The sequence below is a fragment of the Natator depressus genome, chromosome 8 (genome assembly GCF_965152275.1).
Source record: "Natator depressus isolate rNatDep1 chromosome 8, rNatDep2.hap1, whole genome shotgun sequence".
NCBI lineage: Eukaryota > Metazoa > Chordata > Testudines > Cheloniidae > Natator > Natator depressus.
The window spans coordinates 49,961,325-49,984,762 of record NC_134241.1 but is presented as its reverse complement, the minus strand read 5'-3'; the positions used below and the strand labels follow the sequence as shown (position 1 = coordinate 49,984,762).

At 51.5% G+C, this 23,438-nt stretch overlaps 1 protein-coding gene across 2 annotated transcripts in view; it reads left to right on the top strand.

Moving 5' to 3' along the window:
• Positions 1-23,438, top strand: part of ASTN1 (astrotactin 1) — a 182,761-nt gene that overhangs the window by 119,329 nt on the left and 39,994 nt on the right. For both annotated transcript variants that reach the window (XM_074960999.1, XM_074961000.1), the window contains exons 9-14: positions 10,648-10,722; positions 14,338-14,475; positions 15,343-15,493; positions 20,604-20,770; positions 21,655-21,849; positions 22,770-22,897. In XM_074960999.1, the coding sequence (XP_074817100.1) occupies positions 10,648-10,722; positions 14,338-14,475; positions 15,343-15,493; positions 20,604-20,770; positions 21,655-21,849; positions 22,770-22,897 (854 nt within the window). The remainder of the gene's footprint in view (positions 1-10,647; positions 10,723-14,337; positions 14,476-15,342; positions 15,494-20,603; positions 20,771-21,654; positions 21,850-22,769; positions 22,898-23,438) is intronic.

Genomic DNA, 23,438 nt, shown 5'->3' with positions numbered 1-23,438 from the left:
TCCCCTCCCCCCAATTCTCCTTTCAGATAACAGGCATCCCAGGGAGAAAGTGTCTGCGTTAGCATTTTTAATAAAGAGCTGGCTGGGAAGGATAGCAGGGGGATGGGTGGAGAAAAAGAAGTGAAGCAAAAAGCCAAGCCACAGGTAGTAAAAGGTTGGCCCAAGTAGAAACAGCACGGGAGAGGCAGAGGCCTTAGAAGGAATACAAAGGCTGATCTAATTGGAGCTGTGAGCACCAGCGGGCTGGTGGGAAATTGCTGGATCTGTTGAACCCCACTTGAAGCTGGTCTTCCAAATGTTTGCTCATGTCGCCCTTTCCTCTCCCTTCCTGGTGCTAGCTGAGGTGCAGCCATTACTCCCGAAATCACAGCATGCTACATTCCTACCTGCTCACCCACTGACTGGTGATGTGAGCTCTGGGCCACGGAGGGGGCTTCAGCACTTGGGGTTCTGGGTCCTTCTTACCTGTTATCTTTGGCCCAGGGTACAGCACTCAGAGATCAGGGGCCAATGGAAAAACTCTGTTAACTTCAGTGGATGTTGGGTCAGGCCTATGTGGAGTCCCTTGGATTGCATTTCAGTGGGTGGGACGTCACACCAGGATGAGTCTGAATTGGCGAGTCACTGTCTTCTCCCCGACCCTCATTTTAAATTAGCCGAGAAAATGGATTGTTGGTGTAGCTCGTCAGCTCTTTGGGGTCAGGTGGAAACAGGGATTTGGGGCTGGGGTTTCTGCCACTGCAGCTTCTTGGCCTGACTTTTCAATATGCATGGCACAGAGGAGAAGGCTGGTGGCTCCTGGGGACCCTCGCACGCTCCGGCACCTCCAGGTGCCTCCTCCACAGGTAACTGTACAGGGCTCCTGAGCCCTGCTCTGCGAGTCTCCCTGTTTCCCTCACAGTGACTGCAGGAAGCCAAGTCCGACGTCCCCATAACCACAGCAAAATGCTCTCGCTCTCTCTGCTACCCCAGCCTGCTGAGGAGGAGCAGCCATTTTCCCGCCCATCACCATCTCCTTCATGTTGTCCTCCTTTCCCCTCAGCACTTCCACTATGTGTTGGGGGGTATTTTTTCTTGGTTTGGTGTGGATTCGGGTGGGGGGTGTTACGTTTACATTTCATTAAATGTGCCTAACCCAGGACAATGCACCTTCCCCTGCCTGCTGACACGCTGAGAAATCAACTCAAAATGGCCACTCTTGTCCGTCCTCCTCTGGGCTGATGTTGACAGTTTGAATCAAACAGATTTTTTTATTTCCCCTCAGACATTTTTGGATTCAAAACTGTTGGATGCTTTTATTTTGCGTGAAATATTGAAATTTTGACATTGCGGGACATTGATTTTGAAATGTTTTCATGAAATCGAGGTTCTGCTTTTTTTTAACTCATGCTAATTCACCACGTGTGCTCCCATATCAGCAGGGGAATTTGTGCCAAAACCTCAAGGCAGCTTCTGAAATGTGAGTTTTGGCAGGAGCCTCTTCTGCTGCATGGGGCACCCATCTTATAAACAGGGAGGAAAAGAAGAGCTGCTATTTCTACTCCAGGCTAGAGAGCAGGCCCCAAATCCTTTCTTCATCTTGGGGGGTTAAATAAGGTGTATTTTGTGGATGACTCTCAGAAGGTTCCCACAGGGTGTCTTCCTTTTCAGCCCGAACAGAGCGATGGGGAGATAGTTTGTACTTGGACTACTCATTGTGTTAAGCTTCAGATTCGATAATTAAGGGGAGGTAGGTGTATACACGCACACCTCCCAACAGTCCTGGGATTCATGGGACTGTCCTGCTTTGATGCACCAACCCCCCTGTTCTGTAGTGGAACACTTCCCACAGTCAGAGCCCCTTGGGGGGGCAAAAGGGGCTCATGCCCCCCATTTAATGGACCCCCCCCAGACCCAGTGGCGTTGTGACATGGCTCCCAGGGTTGGAGCGCCACTCAGGTTTGGCCCAGGTGTCCCTTTGTCTCCGTTTGCGGAGGAGCGGATGGGTCAAACCTCAGTGGTGTGGTGTCCCACGCTAGCACTTGAAATGTTGGGAGGTATGTACACAGTTCAGCTCTTGTGCCACTTGCTGGGTGACAGCCTGAGAGGACTCCATTCTGAGTAAACTGACCAGGCTCTTTATTAAACCAGCTATTTGCAGAGCTTAACACAGAGCTTATCCATCTGCAACTCAATATTCCTAGCCACCCGCAAAAAGACTGACTGCCTGGTGCCTCCTCCGTAGTCTTCCCTCCAGGTTCCCTGCAGGTGGCTACAATAGACTCTTCATTATCACTAGCATGTTCCTTGAACTCACTCCCCTGGCCATGCTGTAACCCCTTCGCCCCATCCGGACACTTGGGCTGGTAGGAGAGAGAAGAAGCCAGGGATGTAAAGAATAAAAGGCAAAGGTTACTGCAGATACAAATGGTTCCTTGGAACAACCAATCATAGAAAATGTACATTGAGGTGGGACAGTAGGTTACGGCACCAGGCATTGCATGGGGGTGGAGACCAGGATTTTTTTTGCAAGTGCAATCGGTTTGGGAGGTTCCCACCAAGCCCTGTTTTTGAGCCATTGTCTCTATACCTAGGCGTGAATGGCAGTCGAGACTGGATTTGCAGGGGGTGCTGACGAGCAGAATTGAGGTGCACTGGCAGAGCTTTGAAGCAGCAGCTTGCCCAATTGCTGGCATACTTTGTCTGCTTCGTGGCAGCCCTCACTTTCAGGTTCACACCCGAACGGCATGATTGATAGCGAAAGATGAGGTCATTTCGAGCACAGTTAATCCAGTTTGATCAAACACTGAGCTGTTTCTGATCAGCCCTCATTTCTTTTGTGAGCTCTAAAGACTGTGCAACTGAAACACTTGCCAAGAGCAACAAAAATAGAGCAGCGAGGAGCCGGCAGCGATCATGAAAGAGGGAAAGAGCGAGACGCTAAAGGGAAGAGAAAGCGGGAGCAAAACAAAGCAGCAAAACAACAGGGGGAAAAAGACAATGACTGAAATGGTGAGAGATGAAGTCCCCTCCATTACTTATTTCTGAAGCCAAAAGAAAAACAAAACCCAGCCAGGAAGGAGCCTTATTGAACACCATGCAGCATGGTCCAGGCAGCACTGAAGAGGACATGGCTTTAGAACCTGTGGGGTGTCCCTCCAGCTGCTGCTAAGTACCCAAGCCAGGCTTTTCTGTCCACCTCCCTCTACCCCTCATGTCCCAAAGTTGGCATTTTCCCTGCAGCACTCCCAAGCCTTCTGCAAGGCCACAGTGCCACCACTTGATGCTCTCCTGTGTCCAGCAGCAGCCTTCTTGGAGAGACACGCTGCTGTGCAAGCAGCCCAGAGCAGGCACTACCCGATCTGGACTCCTCCTCTTGGTACTCAAGAGCATCATCCTGTATAACGCATCACAGCTGCACTAGAGACAGGTGCAGGAGCAGGGACGGCAACACATGTAAACAACCCCCCTGATCCTGCCCCACTGAATCACCAGGAGCTTTACAAGTGATATAATGGAGCAGGATGCCCAGTTGGCGCTCCATTGTGCCGTGGGCTCTTCTGGGAGAAGCTCCGTTGATCTCAGCAGTGCCGAACACTGGCGTGGCTGAGGATCTGGCCCCCAGCTTGGCCCTTGCCTTACCCTGACCCTCCCTTGTATAAAATGCCATGTTGGCGGGTAGAATGTCACTTGGCAGCCCTCTCAGTCTGTGGGAGCATGGAGCTTATGGGCGTGTTGCCAAGTGAGACAGCACGAGCTGCTTGGAAGGCTAAGAGCAATCAAGAATAAGGACGGTTTGTTGATTAATGTATTCGCTAGGGTTGGCATTTTCACAGGAGCCTATGGGGGTATGATGCCCATAATCCACTAAAATTCCGTGGGAGTTGAGCACTCACCCCATAGGCTCCTTCAAAAATCCCAGCCCGCCTAGTTATTTAAAGCTATTAACTGTACTGGGGGGTGCTCAAACTTTTTTTTGCAGGGTTGGCCCCTTCTTAATGGTGAAAGAGAATCACTTGGACCTTCTCCTTCCCTCCCAGTTGCAGGTATGTGGACCCCGTTCACCATCCCATGGGATACCTCTGGAAACTCCAGCAATTGCTTATTTGGACAATGAGCATTAGAAAAATATTTACCAGCGTCACATGAACAATCACGATATTCAGTCTTGGTTGGGAAATTCTGCACTGAAATACTCAATGAGTCACTGGACAGTGAATTACCTTTGTACTTCTTGAGTTGACCATACTTAGGCTTGGCAGAATTCTATTTCTTTAAAAAATAATTTTGATGGATAACATTGGTTTATTTTCAGCACTTTTTTCAGTTTACATTAATTGTAAATTTTTTTCACAGTTGTGTAAACCCCCATGCATCTTGTGCATTTTCCTTTTTTGCATGCATTTCAATTTTCTCAGTTGCCAGAAAGTAAAGGGCATGTCAGACCTTAGTTATTTAAGGAGAGATGATGTTGAGATTCAAGAAGTGAAAGCTTTATAACCATTAAAACACAAGTTGTCGGCATCACATATCAAAATATACAAAATAAATATCCTTAAATCAAACTCTAATAAGTTCTCCAGCAGCATTTTCCTATCTGTCTCTAATAAGTTCTCCAGCAGCATTTTCCTATCTGTAAATTTTTCTTATTATCAATGGGAATTTTTTTGTTGGTTTGTGTGTGTGGAGAGCTACAGTAAAGCTGTAATGCAGCCTCTTTGCCTGCTTATTCAGAACCTTCTGAAAAGCAGCACCTTGTTCAGTGATGTGTTGGTTTCCTCTCAAGGCATTATGGGAAGCTCTTAGCTGCTCTCCCGTACATTTCTTGTCAAATACAGCAGACAAGACAAGTTTTGAAGGAGTCCAGTTTGCGGTCCAAGACGCAGCGGAAATTCTTGCTGCAGCCCCCGTTGTCCTGGGAGCAGCCCCGAACCAGTCCAAAGGAATCGAAGAGAACCTCCAGGCTATGAAAGGAAGAGGAAGTCATCAGTTCTTCCCTGCAAGGAGGAGAGGAAGAGGGACACTGTGAAATAGACATTTACCAGCATTTACTGATGATAAACTAAACCTTCCAGTCCTCCTCCTCATCAGGGTCCATTGGCTGTGCAGCATGGGGAAGTCTGCAGAGCAGCTGACCAGTCTGATCCTGGTCTGTGGCTAAACAGAGGAGTCCGGGCTCCAAGGCTGTCGATCTGGCACCTTTCACCAGCACTAAATTCACTGAGCGGGGAAAAAAAGCCATTCTTATAATGATTTCCCTGCCTGTGTCTGTATGGAACAATACTGTCTCCCCTTTTGTTCGCCATCTGATGGACTCCCGAGAGACAAGAATAAAGCCCATCTGCAGGAGTATTGAAAGGCTTATAGATGGCAGTGTATTCAAGGTGTCTATGAGACATGCAAGAATGTACGTGTTTAGTTCTAAAGCTTGCTTTACTTGAGCCAGTCCAATCTGTGGGATGAATGGCATCCTCCAGTTCTCACCGACTTGACAAAAATCATATTGAATCCTGGTAGAGAAACTAGACAGATGTACAATCCTGCAATCATAATTTTTTTTTGTTGCTAAAATAACTTCAGATTAGAAATTAAGGTGCTTGTATAATAGAGCTGTAATTACCTGCAGAGAAAATTGCTAGGATTGTCTTCTGCATAGCAATAATTTAGCACCAATTGGAAAATATTCAGAGTCATCAATATCTCTCTCGAGGTCTGAGTTCACCTCTCTCACTGGATGGTGTTCTCCAGGGGGTGAGCAAGGCGAGTGGCCACTGTGGTATCTCTCAAAAGGTCATTGAAGTCAACTCCAGCTTCTTCTACCAGCATCTAAAAGGCAGATATACCACCATGGAGAAATCTACCACCAGAAGTGGTCACCACCATGCTGCTGATTCTCTTCAGTGCTGGCAAGACAAGTGTTCCGGAGGCTGGGTTTATTTTGTGGGAGAGTGGAGAAGATAGGTGGGCGTCCATGGAGCACCCTGCAACAGGAGTTTGACCGTGCTCCCTCTGTTCAGGTTGGTGATCCTGGAAACCATCCACCATCCATAGTGTTCTGCAGGTCTGGGAGCAGTGGGTTGGCCAGTGACTCCATCTTGTCCTTGGTACTGGTGGCGGTGCCATGTGTCATTGGTGACACGTCACCACCCTGAGCATTTGACCATCAAGCCACATACTTTACCAAGCAAGTTGGAGATTGAGCCCATCTTTTTGCCAAGGCCAGAATGCTTTTTGTGGCGCATTTTTGATCAAGCCACTTTTAATACCCCAAACAAGAGTTCTTCTGCTACTTCCCTCAGGAGACTATTTCAGAGTCTAAAAGAGCCTATTTCTTTATATTCAGCCTAGATTTTCCCTTTTTGTGTCCTTTTAGCTGCTTCTGCTATCCTTAATAATTCTGCTCCATGCTTGTGTTACACCTGCTCTCAATCTGTGTGCTGCTATCATGTTTTCCCTTATTGTCATTTAGCCAAGCTACACCTGTCTAACTCTTTTTTAATCGTTCATCCTAACCAGTCCCTCCCGTCCCTTATTATTTTTTCCTGCTGTTCTCTGAATTCCCTCCAGCTTGTCAATATCTTCCTGCCCAGAAATGGATGCAGTATTCCAGGTGCAGTCATTCCACAGCTGTAAACTATGAAATCCCTTGATACTGATGCCTCTGTCAACTCGGCTCACTATTGCATGGGACCGTTCGGGTTTTTGACTCGACAGTGTCTCTCCAACGATGATGGATGGCAACATATTTTAACGGGTGTTCTCTTTCGAGTATGCATCTGCATGATCCCATTTTAGGTGTGCACGCACCTGATGCGTGGGAGATCAGATATGTTTGAATAGCTCTGTCTCTTGGTGTCCTGCATGCTCCATGTTTTCATGCAAGGGCATAGGAGTGGAGCAGGTATGATGTACAAGTGTGTACGACAGTACGGACTTGCAGCATTAGGCCACATATTGGATTCACACATGTGGTGTCACTTGCCAGACTTTGCAGTCCCTCCAACTCTGGCTCAGGTCGGTTTGTTCCCCCAGCAAGACGATGAATAGACAAGAAGGTTTCAGTGCCTTGTGTGTCATTGCAGAGCTGGGTTGGCGTTTGGATCTCACAGAAGCGTGGAGGGGGTGTCCTCCTCACTCCTTGCTTCAACAAAGACCCTGATCATGGATGTGTCAGGGATAGGCTGGGGAGCTCATTTGGACCATCTACAGACACAAGGGGCCTAGTCCCTAGACAACAGGGAAGTAGGTATGAATGTCCTGGAGCTCAGAGCCATCATACTACCTGTGTGGCATTCCTGCCTGTCATCTGGAACTTGATAGTGCAAAATGTCACAGCCAACATGACAGCCATGCACTGCATTTGCAAACAAGGGAGCCCAGACTCCTTGCCCCTCTGCATGGAGGCTATCAAATTCTGGTACGATCAGAATGGGATAACTCTGATGGCCCTTCACCAGGAGTCAGCGACAATCTGGCAGATTTCCTGAGCAGACCAACCCTGAATAGTCCTTGCACAGATTTGTGATAGGACTGATATCCTGCCATTGTGGAGCCCTGCCCCACCCTGTCTCCAATAGGGTTGTTTGCCATTAAGGACAGCACCAAATCTACGATCTTTTGCTCCAGGGCAGGACAGAACCCAGGATTGTTATTGGATTCCTTCCCTCTCCAGTGGAGCGGAGGTCTGCTGTATGCCTTTCTGTTGCTTCCAGTGGTGATTGTCAAGATCTGGAGACAGGGCCATTGTCAGTCTTGTAGCCTTATGCTGGCTGAGGCAGTTCTGTCTGACAAACCTGTTACGGATGTCGGTTCAGCCTCCATTCCAGCTCGCAGCCACCTCCATCTGATCTCACAGCACTACAGCCCGATGCTCCATCCAAACCTGGAGTTGCAGCACCTGAAAGCACTGCTCTTGGCTGGTTCAGTACCATGGATAGGAACTGCTCCCTACAGGTCCAGGAAATCCTGGTTCACAGCAAGCAAATGTCTACCAGGAGGATGCATTCCTCTAAACGAAAGAGGTTCTTGATATGGGCCACCCGGCATGGTCTGAACCTGGTTTAAGCCATGATATTGAAGATCCCCAATTACTTACTGCACTTAAAACATGTTGGCTTTGTGTCCAGCTTTATTAAAGTCCACTGAGCTGTCCAAGACTGGGACTGTTCAGCTTGGAAAAGAGACCACTGGGGGGGGGCGGAATATGGTCAAGGTCTGTAAAATCATGAACAGTGTGAAGAAAGCGAACAGGGAAGTGTTATTTATCTCTTCACATAACAAGAACACAAGAGGTCACCCGATGAAATTAATAGGCAGCAGGTTTATAGCAAACAAAAGGTAACACTTCTTCACACAACGCTGAGTCAGCCTGTGGAACTTGGTGCCAGGGGATGTTGTGAAGGCCAAGATTATAACTGGATTAAAAAAGAATTAGATAAATTCAAGGAGGATGGGTCCATCAGTGGCTATTAGCCAGGATGGTCATGGACGCAACTGCCCTGAGAGTCCCTAAATCTCCACCTGCCAAAAGCTGGTACTGAACAACGGGGTGGATCACTCGAAATTGCCCTGTTCTGTTCTTTCCCTCTGAAGCGTCTGGCACTGGTCACTGGCCATTCTTATGAGCTGAATGCCCCCTATGACATTCCCTATGAGCAAGATGGTATGGTGACCTCACCTGAAGTCCATTCTTAAGGTAAATGCAGAATTTCATCTGAACCAATTGATAAGCCAGCCTGTCTTTTTCCTGAAACCACAGCTGGTTCTAGGAGAAAAGAAATTATACACGCTGGATGTGTCCAGGGCTTTGCTTTATTACATTGACATGACCAAACTGTTCAAGCTATCTCCCCATCTGTTTGTAGCCATAGCCAGGTATTCTAGAGATCATCCATTCGCCGAGGATATTACACTGTGTGGTCCATTGCTTCTCAATGTGTTACCAGCTGACTGATGTGGCTCTCCCTCTGAACACCAAGTCTCACTCCACCAGAGCTCTATATCTGTCGTCTGCTTCGGGGATGTGCTGATGTCAGAAATCTGCAGGGTGACGACATAGAGTAACCCACTGACTTCTGTCCAGTGCTGTACCTTGGAGTTAGGAACTATGTCAGAGGTCAGGTTTGGGAGACCAGTATCCCCATCACTGTTCGACCAGTGCAGCTGGTACTCCTCAGTCCCACCATCCAGGTGTGATGCTGCTCGATTGTTGTCCACAGTGGGATCCCCACTGACACATAATGGAAGAAGAATGGTTCCTTATACTGCAGGAACTGTGGTTCTTTGAGATGTGTATTCAGCGTGGCTCCCACGACCTGCCCTCCATCACTGCTTTCGGAGTCCTCTCCTGCCAGGGGTTTGAATTGCAAGGGTACTCCTCCAGGCTCTCTAAAAACAAGCGGGATACAGCTCCATTTTCCCCAAAGCTTTCCTAGATGTCTGCAGCCTCTGGGAAAACAAGCTGCACAGTGGAGATGCGGGACATATCTGACAAACTGAGTGGGAGATTCCGTTAAAGCCACATATGCTCTAACAGGAGCAGCTTCCTCCATTGCTTACGTGCTTTCTCCCCTCTGGGGGGCGACCACGTGTTACATCAGAGGAGACACTATGAGGGAGATATAATGAGGTAAGTTTCTTCAGGAGTTAGCTACATGGTGCTAAAGCTTACGTATGTGCTCGCTACATTCAAGAAGAAGAGGGCAGCTAAGGTAATTAGACAAAGTCAGCAGGGCTCCAGGCAGGGGCAGGGGTTTGCCTGCTCAGCGCCGCTTGCAAAATCAGAACAGGATCAGCACTGGGATGGGATATAACCAAAGGAAACCCAGAATCCCGCAGGACACCGTATTGCTGATGCAGCAGGTGGGACCCTCCCAGAGTGTTGGTGCCAAACCAATGTCCCAGGACGGTGGTAGGGGGCAGTGCGACAGAGGGCAGGGATTCAAGAAATCTCCGGACGCCATTTGGAAGTGTTGGCTCCATTGTCCTGGTCCAGGTCCTGTTTAGGTCATTACCTCCTGCCTCACTGAATTCCTCCTTCAGATTCAATGAACTGAGCTAGTCTTCTTCACTTCCTGTCAGGGCTGGTGTTGGGGGGTGACAAGCGGGGCAATTGCGCAGGGCCCCACGTCACGGGGCCCCCGTGAAGCTAAGTTACATCATCTCTACAGTGTCACTCTGGGGAAGTGTAATGCGAGTCTTAGTCATTTAATTGCTGAAAGTGGAAATAAATCACACGGAAGCAGGGGTTTTCAATCTGGGGGGCATGCCCCCCAAAGGAGCGCAGAGGAACGTTTGGGGGTGGGGAGCACAGGGATGCCAGGCGGCTGGGGCTTCAGCGGGGTAGGGGCCTACTCCTTAGTTTCTGCCCTGCAGCGAGTCTAGCACTGGCCCTGCTTCCTGTCCTAAATTGTTGCCTAGTGTTACTGTGTACTGCTAAACAGCAACTCTAGAAACGACTGCATTCCACTGACCAGTGAAGCAATCCCTGGATGTGTAGCGAGAGTAACTCTGGTCTCACACCAGCATAAACCTGGTGTGAATCGCCAGTGGGGTCACTTCTGATATTCACGGGTGTATGTGAGATCAGACCCAGGCCCCGAATCTGGTACGCGTGGTGCTGTACAAATTAGTACACGATATTAATGTCATTTTCTTTTCTCCTTCCAGACCTTGGCCATATACAATATTCCAGCGTGGATTTGACTTGGTGCTGGGAGAGCAGCCTTCGGATAAGATCTTTAGGTAAGGCTTGGCTGCCCTGCCAGCATCCCCAGTTACCTTAGCTCCCTGCCGCCAGCCAGCCAGCCCCTCCCCGTGCCCTCTGGGCACAAACAGAACAATGGGCCTCAAGCATCAGTCAATAAATACACTCCCCAGTTCCCATGGGTCACGGGACATCTCTTGTGGGCATCAGAGGGATCTGATTGGCCACGTTTGGGTTGAGCGGTGGCTTGGGGTAACCGGTTGATGGGTCTCTTTCAGTACAAGCACTAACTCAATGGAAGAAGTGAGTTATTACTATAGCCACTGGCTGTGAAGGCAGCTAGGCTTTGATCCTGGGTGTCTGTGCTCATGGGGGCGTGTGTGTGTGTGCGCGCGCACATGAAGCTGCATGGCTGCTCCTGTGCTATTCTCCACCACATTTGCTGTCCTGTCCATGCTCCCCTTTGCATGGTGGCAGCTCTGGTACATTCTCCCTCCTGCTTCCCTGCTGTGTGGTTGCACCGGTGTTCTCTCCTGTCCCCGCAATCTCCCATTTTCCCCGCTCTTGTCCCGGTTTCCCCTCTCTTCCCACAGGAGGGGTGACGTGGCGCTCTCTATGGGAACACGTCATGTCCACTGTGAACCAGGGCACTCTCCATTTACAGCGTACTAAGGGCCAGACCTTGAGGCCGTTACCTGGTTTAGACTTTACTCAGGCAAAGCTCTGACAGAAGTTGAGCAGAGCCTCACTAATGCCTCAGGATTTGGCCTGAGGGCTGGGTGAAGACCTCAGCTTGTGTCCTAATACAGACCAGGCCCTTAGGCGCTGCATGGTCTCAGAGAGAGCCTCATTTCTCTTCCCCCCCTTCCTCCAGCCCCTTCTGGAGGCATTCACGAGTTAATGAATCAGTGAGTGCTTCTGGGGGTGGGAGAGGGAAGACAGGAAGGGGGAAGAGGCAAAGAAGGCAGGGGATGCCTAGCTTCTTGCACTGGGTGAGGTGGAAAACCGAGGTCCTGAGCACTTGGAAGCGGCAGCATTTCTGACGGCTGGGTGTTGAGAGACTTAGGTTCTATTTTCCAACTCAGCCACGGACTCACTCTGTGACCATGGCAAATCACTTACCTGCAGTGTGCCTCGGTTTCCCCATTGGCGAGAAGGGAATAATAATAATAGAAATTTGTAAAGCACCTGGGAGCAGGCATGGAGTGCAACAGTTTGTTTCCACCGTGGCCATCGGGGAGGCATGGTATACACACCGAGCTCCAGTTCCTGCTCGCAGTGCTGCATCACCTCTCCCCACCCTGCGTCACCCTGTGTGCGGCTGGGACCGGGATTACAGCATTCTCCGTGCTCTGCCGGTGCACGTGGGCTGCTCTTGGCTAGTGGGATTCTCCTGCCTGCTGGAGTCTGGCTTTTATTCTCAGTGGGTCTGCAGCTTCCCTGCATTCTGAATACCTGGCAAGCTCGGATGCTCTCCCCCATGATCTCCCACTGGTGGGTGAGTTAACCGCCCTCCGATTTTCCAGGTCTACTAACTCCACCCAGCCACTTGCCGGCAGTGTCACTAGAGAGGCTATGGGCAGAATAGGCAACGGAGGCTGAACCTGCTGCTCAGTCTAGAGGTGATCTAGCCAGGGCAGACTGGAGTCATGTTCGTGGGATGGGGGTGGGGCGCACTGCCCGGACTCCACTTGTCCTGTGGACGAGCAGAGGATGTCAGCTTCCAGGCCTAGTAATGCAGCACCTTTAACATCAGTCAATGGGGAAAGAAAGAAAGCGAAGAGGCTTCTGTGGCAGCTGGAGCCATGACTAGCTTAGTGGCTCCTGCTGAGGGCCCCTATTGGCTGCTCATAGCCCTACTGCCTCCTCCTGGGGAAACATACAAATTGCCACACAGGATCGCACCGCTGGTCCCTCTAGGCCAGTCTCCAGTCTCTGACAGGGCAAGCACCAGCTTCATCAGAGGCAGAATCCTACAGCGGGCAGTGATGAGATAAGCTGCCCCAGGACACCCATCAGTTACAGTTTGGGCTAGGCCCTGGGATCAGAGGTTCTAGCCCAGGGCCCAGGGACAGAGAGCACCTCCTTTGGAGAAGGCTGGTATGTCTGTTGTGAATGAAAGCAGCAACTGAGTGCTGGTGGGCAGTGGGAGAGAGGAAAGAGAACTCTTCCCCTTTGCACCACAATGATTAGCGTGTTGCTCACGTGGGAGCCAATGTTTGTATTCCTCGTTCGTGCCAGCCCATTTCTACTGCCTCTAAGCGGCGAGCCTGCTGGCAGCCCCTGTGCTGACACCCACCCAGTCAAATGCGGAGCTTGCAAATGAGTGAATGAATAAATGAATAACCTCTAGCTGCATCCCTCAGCCCCTGCCTCTACTCTTACTGCCTTGATTGTGGTAGTTGTCAGGGAGAGGGAGTCATCTGCCTAGGAGCCGCGGCTGCTGTGCTGGGAGGCAGGGCTGTAGCTTTGAGTGTGCTCCCCACTCCCACCGACAGGGAACGCCTCTCGTCCAGGGAGTGCTGCAGCTGGTGTGTTCCTGCTCTGAGGGGGGCTGTGGCAGCCCGCCTGTCCCTTCCTTACGCTCGCACTGGGGGCAATTTGCTGTCCCCCACTCCGCTCTCTGCATTTCAGCAGTGCTTGGAGGGCAGGCCTCCCGCGTGCCTGGTGCTGTGCAAACACAGCCGTTCCAGACCCTGAAAACCTGACTTACCATCTACCCAGTTAAAAGAAGCCCCGTTGCACCAATGTGGAGTTGGGACACAGAGAGAGTAAAGCTGGGGTTTTCAAAGGAGCCAGTCTCCCAGCTTTTGCGGGAAGTGGTGTCCTCTAACTCCCAGCCTAAATGGTTCAAACAGGGTCACCCAAGAAGTCTGGCCGAGCCAGGAAATGGTCCCACATCCTCCGTGTCCCTGTGCATTGCCCAAACTGCAAGGCCAGTCTTCCTCCCTTAACCACAGCCCCGTTTGTCTTCTCCTTCTCCCATCCCATGCTCCATGGAACCTTTCTCCCCCTATAGCCAGGCTGCCCGTTGCACTTTGCAGGTGCTACAGTCAGACTCTGTAGCAAAATGAAGAGCCAGCACTTTACTGAAGGCATCAAGGCTGGCTTGGGGGCTAGGAAGGATGATCTAGTAGGTAGGGCATATGACAGGTGCTCCAAAGACCTGGGTTCGATTCCTGGATCAACCACAGACTTCCTAGGTGACCTGGGGCAAGTCACTTAATCAACCTTGTGCCTGCGTTCCCCACCCATCAAGTGGGGATCGTAGCACTTCCCTATCTCCTGTGGGGGGTGGGAGGACAAATACATTAAGGATTGTGAGGTGCTGGATACTATAGGAATGGGGGCTGTGAATAGACACCCAGAGCCATCCTAGTACCTCAGCATCTCCTTCCGTCCCATGTGCTGGCTCAGGAGCTGTCTGTGCATGGGTCATGGGTGTGGAGGGGCTCTTCACCAGACATTTATCCACCATTCTCTTCAAGGGGGTGTGGCTGGCAGGGGCCCTGCGCCATCCTCCTTATCCGGTTGCTGTGGCAGTCGCACCTCGCTTCCTACATGCGCCCCTTCCCTTGTCCCCCTGTGTGGCTTGAACTCAGGTGGGTGCTGTTTTCCTTCCCCTAGTGAACGGTTCTAACTCTCTACGGCAGGTTCACCTACACCCTGGGGGAAGGGATGTGGCTGCCACTGAGTAAGAGCTTTGTGATCCCGCCGGCCGAACTGGCCATCAACCCCTCAGCCAAGTGCAAAACGGACATGACGGTGATGGAGGATGCGGTGGAGGTCAGGTGAGTGTGTTCGTGGAGCGGGGGAGCTCGAGGCACGGGGCGTCCAGAGGGCCACACCAGTACTGGGGGAGGAGGATTGCACTCACAAGGCAGGCTCTGAAGTTGGAGGAACCATAGAGCTAACCGCAGCTTGTGTATTGTTACAGTCCTTCAGTGCTGTGGCATTTGGCGTCTTTCTGGTGGATGTTCATTCAGATGTCGACGGGACATCAGGATATACAGCCTGACCCAATGACGTCCCATGAGAGTTTCTCCTCTGACTCCAATGGACTTTGCATAAAGCGCTCACTGTGTACACTGAGAGACCCTTTAGGTGCACATTTCCTGGGCAGAGTTTAGTACAACCTTCACCATGTGCCTTCTGCATGCCATGGTCCTCAGCCTGCTTAGAGCCGTGCCTTCAAAGACATCTCAGCTGTTCCCAGTAGACTAAGTCATTCAGAGAGTACCTGTTGGGTCTTACTAGTGTCAGCTCATAGGACTAAAGCTAACCAGCTACATACAGACTTAGAGTCATCACTATTGAGTGATGGGGATCCTCCGAGTCACGTTTCCACAATATCAGATGGGCATCTGGCAGCATTTGCACATGCAGTTATTACCACTCTGTGCACAGCATGCACTGCCCATGCACAAATGGATAGTGAGATTAGTGTGTGTGTGGTTAGTCTAATTCGCACCTGTGATCAGTACAGTTTTGTACAAAAATACGGCCGCATGACCATGTACCACTGTAGGTGCAAATATCTATTGGTGGATGTGTGAATATGTCTGTCCTCACTAGCACTTTAGATTAAAATGGCATTAATATATTTATGCTCTACGACCTGAATTTTGTATTGTGTCCCTTTCTCCCCCTCCTTGCAGGGAAGAACTGATGACTTCCTCCTCCTTTGATAGCCTGGAGGTTCTCTTAGACTCCTTTGGACCGGTTCGGGACTGCTCCAAGGACAACGGGGGCTGCAGCAAGAATTTCCGTTGCATCTCGGACCGCAAATTGGACTCGTCCGGTTGTGTGGTGCGTGCGTCCTGGGGGTCAGAGCCCAAAGCTTGTCTTGTCTGCTGTATGTGATAAGAAATGTGTGGGAGGGCAGCTAAGAGCTTTCCATAATGCCTTGGGAGGAATCAAACAAACACGTCACTTAACAAGGTCCTCCTTTTCAGAAGGTTCATTACAGCTTTACTGTAGCTCTCCCAACACTATCTAACTTATTCATGGATAGCTTCTCCCAGCTTCTACCTACCCACAGTTCTCTAGCCTAAGACAGTGAGGCAGCCCCAAGGGGCCTTTGAGCCATGAGTTCTGCTAACACCACCAAATTAACGAGGATAAAAGTTACCGAGGGAGCATCAACCCTTGCTACACGTAGATGTTCCTGCCCCTCATTCCCCTGTAGAAGCCTCAGAGTCCCATAGACTCAGGTGTATTGGCTTGTTTCTGAGTCCTGGAACTTGGTCATTCTCTTCCTTAACCAGGGTCTCAGCTAAGAGGAGCTGCCGGTTGGCACCATTGTAACGGCTGCTGCAGATTGTCCCTTGCCACATATTGCCGTTCTGGTGTTCTTGGGGTATGGCTGTCAGGAGATGTCACCTGCAGGCCTGGCTTACCGAAAAGTGGCTGGTCCCAATTGCTGCATGTGTTGCAATGATTCAGACCATTTAGGTCGGTGTTTCCCAACCAAGTGAGCAGGCCCCATTACCGGGGTGGGGGGAGATTAGTCCAGGGAGGGGGCACAAGACCAGAGGGATGCAGGGATAATTGCATGACCCCCAGATGCACCTTGCTACCATTGCATGGAGGCTTCTGGTGTTGCAGGTGAATCGGGATGACCCTTTGAGAGCTTCCCATCTTCCTTCCCTGTTCCTTGGTGGTCTCTGCTGCAGGGGCAGCTCACGTCTCTGACTGCAGGCTGGGGCAGCAGCCTGCCAAGCCAGTCTGATTTCTGCTCTCTTGGCACTCCTCCATGCGTCATGCAACAGACAGCCCCCATTAGACATGGCGTGTGGCTTTCGGGCAAGTGGGGGAACTGGAGGAGGAGCTGTCACACTCGGATGTGGGGAAGGAGCAAGGAGACAAATGACAAGGGGAAAATAGGAGAAAAAATAGACAGCAAAGAAAGAAGATGGGCAGGGAGGAGGAAGAGACAGTGGGTGCTGTGCCAGGCCTGGGACAGAGAGACACTCTCTGTGATGCGAGCTTGGGGAGCTGTGCCACCGATCTGTCCCCTTCCCACTGTGTGGCTCCAGCAGAGGAAGTGTGGGGGAGCCACTGCTTGAGGTGAGAGTGTTTCCCATGGGAGCAGAAGGACACAGCCCTGGGGGGCTTGTGACTGAGATTGGTGGGTGGCCATCCCCAGTGGAGCTAGGCATCCTAGTGTTCATGGGAGCGTGCAGGTCAAGCACTGCGTCCCTTGACTCCCACAAGGAAGGAGATGGGCTGTACTGGATATGGAGACATTTTAAATCTCTCCCCACATGAGGGCCTATGGGAGCAATGAGTGGCAGTGTGCAAAGAAACCTTGCAGTGTCTGCCATAGCCTGACACCGCCCACCTGCCCCCCCCCCATCATTTGCCACTTGGCTTGTACTGAGCATGCTCACTTAACGTGAGCATGCTCAGTAACACTGCTGAAGCCAGCTGCCCTCACTCTGCCCCTCCCCCCCCGTCAGCAGGCATGGGACATCTATGGCCATAGCACAAGGAAAAGGTCCATGTTGAGTGAGTGGCTTTCGTGAGATCTTCCTTCAGTATGGGTGGTTGGAAACCAACTGCTCCATCTGCCGGTGGTACATGGAGCTCAAGGTTGGTGCTTTCAGGAGCTCTGTGTTTTCACCGTGTAACTCTTGGTGCGTAGCCAGCTGCCAATTCTAGACGGGAGTGGGGTGGGTAAGTGGCTAGGGGTTCCTACCAAGTGCCCTGCACATCTCCTCCCTTTCTCCATGGCACACCAGTGTTCTTATTGTCCCTGTGTTTACACGAGTCCCACTGCCTGGATATGGTGCTTTCATACCTCGGGGGAATATTTTTCTGTCTGCGTTGCAGCAGCAACGTCCCATCTCCCCCGTTCCCTCACCCCTCTGTACGTGTGCTCCTGACGAGCCATCTGTCCGCTTCGGAGGCCAGCTGTGAAGCTGCTGAGCATGTCTCATCATTCACGCTCTTCCCCAGTCGTGCCACATCTGCAGTGCTCTGGGAGACCCTCTCTGCTGGAGATGGGTGTGCTGATGGGCTTTGGGTGTGGAACGCTCCTCACCCCAAGACGGTGTAACTTCTGACAGCAGCAGCATAACCCCTGTAGGGCAGAGAGTGAGCGAGAGGCTGCCAGAGCTAGCAAAGCAAAGAGCAAGGGACAAAGAAAACAGCAAACAGAGGCATGGGAACAACCCAGAGATGGGAGGTCCCCTGGGGCTTAATTCTCAGAGATGCTGAGCCCCTACAACTCCCATTGACCTCACAGGGAGCACATTGCCTGTGGCTTGCCGGCCACTTGTTAAACAACTCAAGCAGTGGGTGCTTCCACCACTTCCCTTGGGAACCTCTTCCCCAGCCAGCTTCATCTTCATTGCTGTCCTACTGACATACCCCTTTGCTCACTGCTTAGAGTTACAGCCCCTTGAACCACCCTGGACAGCAGCACAGGCTGGAGATGGCTGAAAGGAACCAGGCAGGATTGACACACAAAGGGGAACTTCGGGCCGTAGCAGGTCGAGATCATACAGTATGTGACTAGAGGTGGGGGGTGCAAAGGCAGGGCTACCTGTACAAAGTGGCTTCCCACACTCTACAGCATTCCCTCTCCTTGGGGTTTGTTTCTACCACACATCCAGTGAGGAACACTGTACTCTGCAAACAGACCCAATGAAATCAGTGGGACCAATTGTGGCGTAAATTGCAACTCCATCTAAGTGAGAGGGGCAGAATCAGACCCTTTGCCTTTACACCTTGCAAGGACCAGACCTCCCACGCCTCAGTCATTGTGAAGCCAAGCTGGACATATCTAGCTTTTTAAAGTCCGGCTGCTCGGCATGGTTGCCATCCACCAGCCCTTGTCCTCTCATTGTAACATCATAACCCTGTGATTTCTGCATTGTGACGTGGCTTCACGAGTGCCACACGTTATGCTGCAGCATATTGCCATGCTAGATCGGCCAGGACCCATCTAGCCCAGTGCCGTGTCTCTGAGAGTGGCCAGTGTCAGCTGCTTCAGAGGAACGATGCATTTCAATAGACTCTCCTACAAGCCAGGATGTTAATGTCCTACAATTGCAGACCCCATCCTGTCCACAGAAACCAGGTCAGGTAGCAACCTCTGGTGGCTGCTCAACCTGGGAGATGTGGGGATGCAACTTCCAGGATAACCAGGGTCTGAATTTGCGGTGACTTTCTGGGTGTGAGGGAGAAGCAGGAGACACTGCGAGACATTTTCTTTTGCCTCATTCCTTGAGTGAAGGAGTCTCCTGATTCTCAGCCTTAATTCTTCACCCTGAAGAGGCAGGACACATGCTAGTGACCAGGATAGCGACTGCGCAGAAGACAAGTGCACTTTGCTCTTTGAAGAGATCTGGTGAGGTCACCTAGTGGCCACCCAGGTGACTGTTCCCCTCTGCCCCACCTTCTGGTGATCCACTCAGGGAGCTGTAGAGAGCCTCGTGATGCTGAATGTCTGGTGAGAGGAAATAGTTTCGATGGGGCAAGAGGCGCTTGTTACCAAGTGGGCTTTCAGAATATTGTGCTGTGTGAAATAGGAACAGGCGTCTTGATTGTATTGGACTAGCTTCAGAACAAGTTGGTTCAGAGCCTGACGTAGTGAATTAAAACCAGCAAAAACTCTTCCCTCTCTAACCCGCTTCTGTCAGGACTTGCTGATCACCAAGGAGTCAAATCAATCAGGAGCATGTAGTTCCCCACACCACTTGAGAGCACGTCTGGCTGAACAGCTGAAGAGCCAGAGAGCAGGGGGGATGGGTGCTGGGCTGGATCCCCGGTTGTGCCATTTACCTGTTTGCTGTCATCCTGAACAGCTGCGTTTGCACAGTGAGCCGTGGCTTCATAAAACCGCCTGAAGTGCCGTCAAGTCCCAGCGCTCCAGCTGGTGTGGAGGGGAGGCAGGCGTGGGGTAGAGGGATTGGGCCAGGAGCGAAGTCTAGCAAGCCTGCAGGGTGCCGTTTGTTTTGGAAATTGCAGAATGAATGTCAGCGAACAATATGCATCCTGTTGTGTGATCTTCAGTCAGGGTCAGAGGAAGGGAAAAACATGTAGAAGTGGTAGCCTGCTGTGAGCTCCTCACCCTGCGGCTGCTATGCTTGCTGGCAGAATCCTGGTGACGGGGAGGGGAGAAAAGTGTGTGTGGGGGGGTGCTGGTGGGGAGGCCTCTAGCACTTCATTCTTTGCTTCAAGGAGTCTTTAAGGGGCTTCCGTGCTCGGGGAGAACTTTTGAAGTGTGCTCTCCGTTGCAATGAAGCCCTTTCTCCTTCTCAAAGTTACATTAGCCCAAGCGCTGCAGTGCACAGACTGCAAACTCGAGGGATGACTCAGGCCACAATTCTAGCTGAGCCCCACGTCATTCTTCCCCCGAGTCCTGTCCTGCAGCATCCCCGGTGCTGGGCTGCTACAGAGCTTGGCCAATGCACCTCAGTCCTAGCCTGCAGCTTCCCCGCTATTCTAATCCCAGTGCTTTACACAGCACTGTCAAGGCCTCTCCGTCCCAGCCTGCAACCCCCCACCCCCACTATTCCAGTCTTGGGCCCCTACGTGGCTCTGTCAATGCACCTCAGCCTTGACCCGCGGCCCCTCCTTCTCTTCCAATCCTGGACCTACCTCTGCCCAGCTCTGCCAATGCAGCTCAGTCCTGGCCTGCACCCCCTCCCCACTGTTCCAGTCCAAATGGGTGGCATCCAACTGAGTCTTTTGTTGAAAATTGGCAGCAAGTGATGCACAGATGGGAGCTGCAAACAGGTTTGTTATTGTAAGCTTAACGCTGCCTTCTTGCAATACAGCCAGTGGAGGTGAGAACATCAGGCGTGGATTTCAGATGCTGTTTCCTGACTATATGCTAACAACTGAGCAAAAGCTTGTTTTAGTCCCAGTATCCAGAACCTGGTTAATCTCTGTCATTCTGTCATGCCAGTGCCCAGCAGGTCTCAGCCCTATGAAGGATGGCACTGGCTGCTATGACCGCCACGTTGGTGTGGACTGTTCGGATGGGTTCAATGGTGGCTGCGAGCAGCTGTGTCTCCAGCAGATGGTGCCTCTGCTGGAAGATCCCGCTCTGTACAATATCCTCATGTTCTGCGGGTGAGTGACCCGGCCCATTCCATCCTCATCTAGGAGACAGGTGGGCAGCGATATGGGGGAACCTTACATGTCCATATTAGCATCCAGGGCAGGAAAGGAATGTACTGCATGGTGTCTTGAGCTGGGTCAGGGATAGCCATGCAATGCAGCCCCTTGGGCACCCAGCATTTCTAGTGTTGCCCTGCACACGTGTATGTGTGTCCATGCACATGCAGATGGGGCAGGTCTTACCTCTTACACAGACAGCTGCACAACACGAGGAAGAGATCCCGCATTGTGGAGATGCACCAGACGGGCAGGTACGTTAGTGGGAGAAACCGCCCCCGCCTTCCTCAGGGCGCTGTGTATTCCTTTGTCAGGAGGGCAGCCAGGTGCGAGTTTGAGTGTACACCATCAGCTATGAAATCAGAACAGTATTTCCCCTTGGGATTGTCTGCACTGTAACCTCTTCGTAAGCGAACGGAACGGCTCTGTGTTTGCTCGGGAGGCAGATCTGCCCAGTGCTTGGGAGCAAATGGAGCGCAGGCTGGGTACTGGGAATAATTTCCTGACAGTCTGAGCTATCGGGTCATGGACTGGTCTGTCAAGGGGAACAGTGGAAGTGCGATCACCTGAGCCATTTAGAACCGGACCGAACACGGCACTGGAGTGAACAGTCTTCCATTCATGTCTTGAAGATGATCAGGCGACTATATCTGTTTTGGGAGCCGTCCGCCACTAGTGGTTATAACTCAGTAGCTCCTATGCTTCACTTGGGTTGTTCCAGTTGGCCTTAGAGAGGGGCCTTCTTTCCTTGCGTTGAGGTCCCTCCCCTCCTCCACCACTGGATGTATTGGCTCAGTCCCCTAGTGTAATGGCTTGTGCCGGGTTTCCCCCCATGGCAGGTGCATTGAGGATTACAAACTTGGAGTGGATGGGCGGTCATGCCAGCTGATCTCGGAGTCCTGTCCAAAGGGAGGTGACTGCGGGGAGAGCCGGGAGCTGCCCATGAATCAGACTCTGTTTGGGGAAATATTCTACGGGTACAACAACCACTCCAGGGAGGTGGCAGCTGGACAGGTGCTGAAAGGGACCTTCAGGTGAATACCATGTCCTCTCCTTCCATGAAGCAGGCACTATCATTGTTCTCGTCTGGAACCTGTCACACCCCTAGGAAGTCACGGTCTGTAACACGGTCCCGGGTCCATAGCCTCTTGTTTCTGTACAGGAAAGGGTTTTCCCAAGGAAATGGGGGATACAGGAAAAGGTGCTAACTGTGGGCTGGTGAGTTTGCTTTGCTGTTCATCTTTGCTATTTACAGTTGCTGCTTTAAATGCAGCCCGGGTTGGGTGCAGTTGAAAGTCCATCCTATCTGATGGCTCTTCTGGGTTGTAGTGAGTTGTTGGCCACAATCCAGTTCTTAATGGCCAAGGCCCAGGTCCTCGGAGGTCTTTAGGCACCTAATAGCTGCTACCTTTGAGGCCAAGGTCACAAACCCACCAGCCTGTGTTTTGCAGGAAGCTAGGATTTAAATAGACCCAGGAGACTGAACAGTACGTTAAGCGCAGGTGCATTGACAGTGCAGTGTGTGGCGGGGAGGTTGAGCTTCCACTGATCATGGAACGCTTGTTCTCTTTCTGATAGCAGACGGCCCTTTAATGCAGCAGACAAAAGCATAATGCGAGCCAGTGGCTGGAACCTGAAGCTAGACAAATTCAAGGTGGATAAGGTGCAGGTTTTTAACTACAGGAGGTGGTGGATTCTGTCACTTCAGGTCTTTAATCAACATGTGTCTCTTGGTAAAAGAGAAGCTCTAACTGTGCCAGAAGTTCAGGGTTTGATATGGGGATCACTGAAACGCTGTGGTCTGTGCTGTGTGGGAGAGCAGGCTAGATGAGCACAAATGTCCCCCCGGCCTTAAAACCTGTGTCTCTATCGCTAGACCTCGTTCTCCAGGGCTGCTGATCCGGTCACTTTAATTACAGACACGAACACAAGTGTAACTCTCTCGAATTTGCAGGCAGAACAACTTTGCCCGGGGCTTGGAGCAGCAGCTTCCAGATGGCCTGGTGGTGGCCACTGTCCCACTGGAGAACCAGTGCCAGGAGCAGATCTCTGAGCCCACACCTGACCCAGGCTTTTTGACTGGTGAGTGATTCCAGCCACGCTCTGGCTCCTCTTCTCCCAGGCTCCATTTGTGGAAGGCTGGAGAGAGTTCTTAACACATGGAAAATGGGGCAGAGGGAGGGAACCTTTCACTGCCCGGCTTCAGCAAAGAAAGGCCTCCCTGGCCCGTCAAAAAGTCAGACAAGGCCCAAGCCTGGGAGACCTCAGATGCCATGGCTGCTCCTACTCACCTGTGGGCGCCCTTGGCACATGCCCTTTCCCTCCCCTACCTTCTAGGGGATCACCGCATGGTCAGTGGCTGACTAGCCAAAGGTACCGTCCAGCTGCCTAGCATGGCAGGATAGCTCGCTGAGTGCTAGGAGGCACTCATTGTTAGCCATTGTTCATATTGAAGCGCCACCTACTGTCCCAGTCAGGGTCAGGGCCCTCAACAGACACATTGCCCCAAAGAGCTTACAGTGCAAATAGACACTGGGAAAGCTACAGCACAAAGAGGTAAAGTGACTTCTCTCAGGCTGCCCAAGAGCTCAGTGGCCGAACCAGGACTAGAATCCAGGTCTTT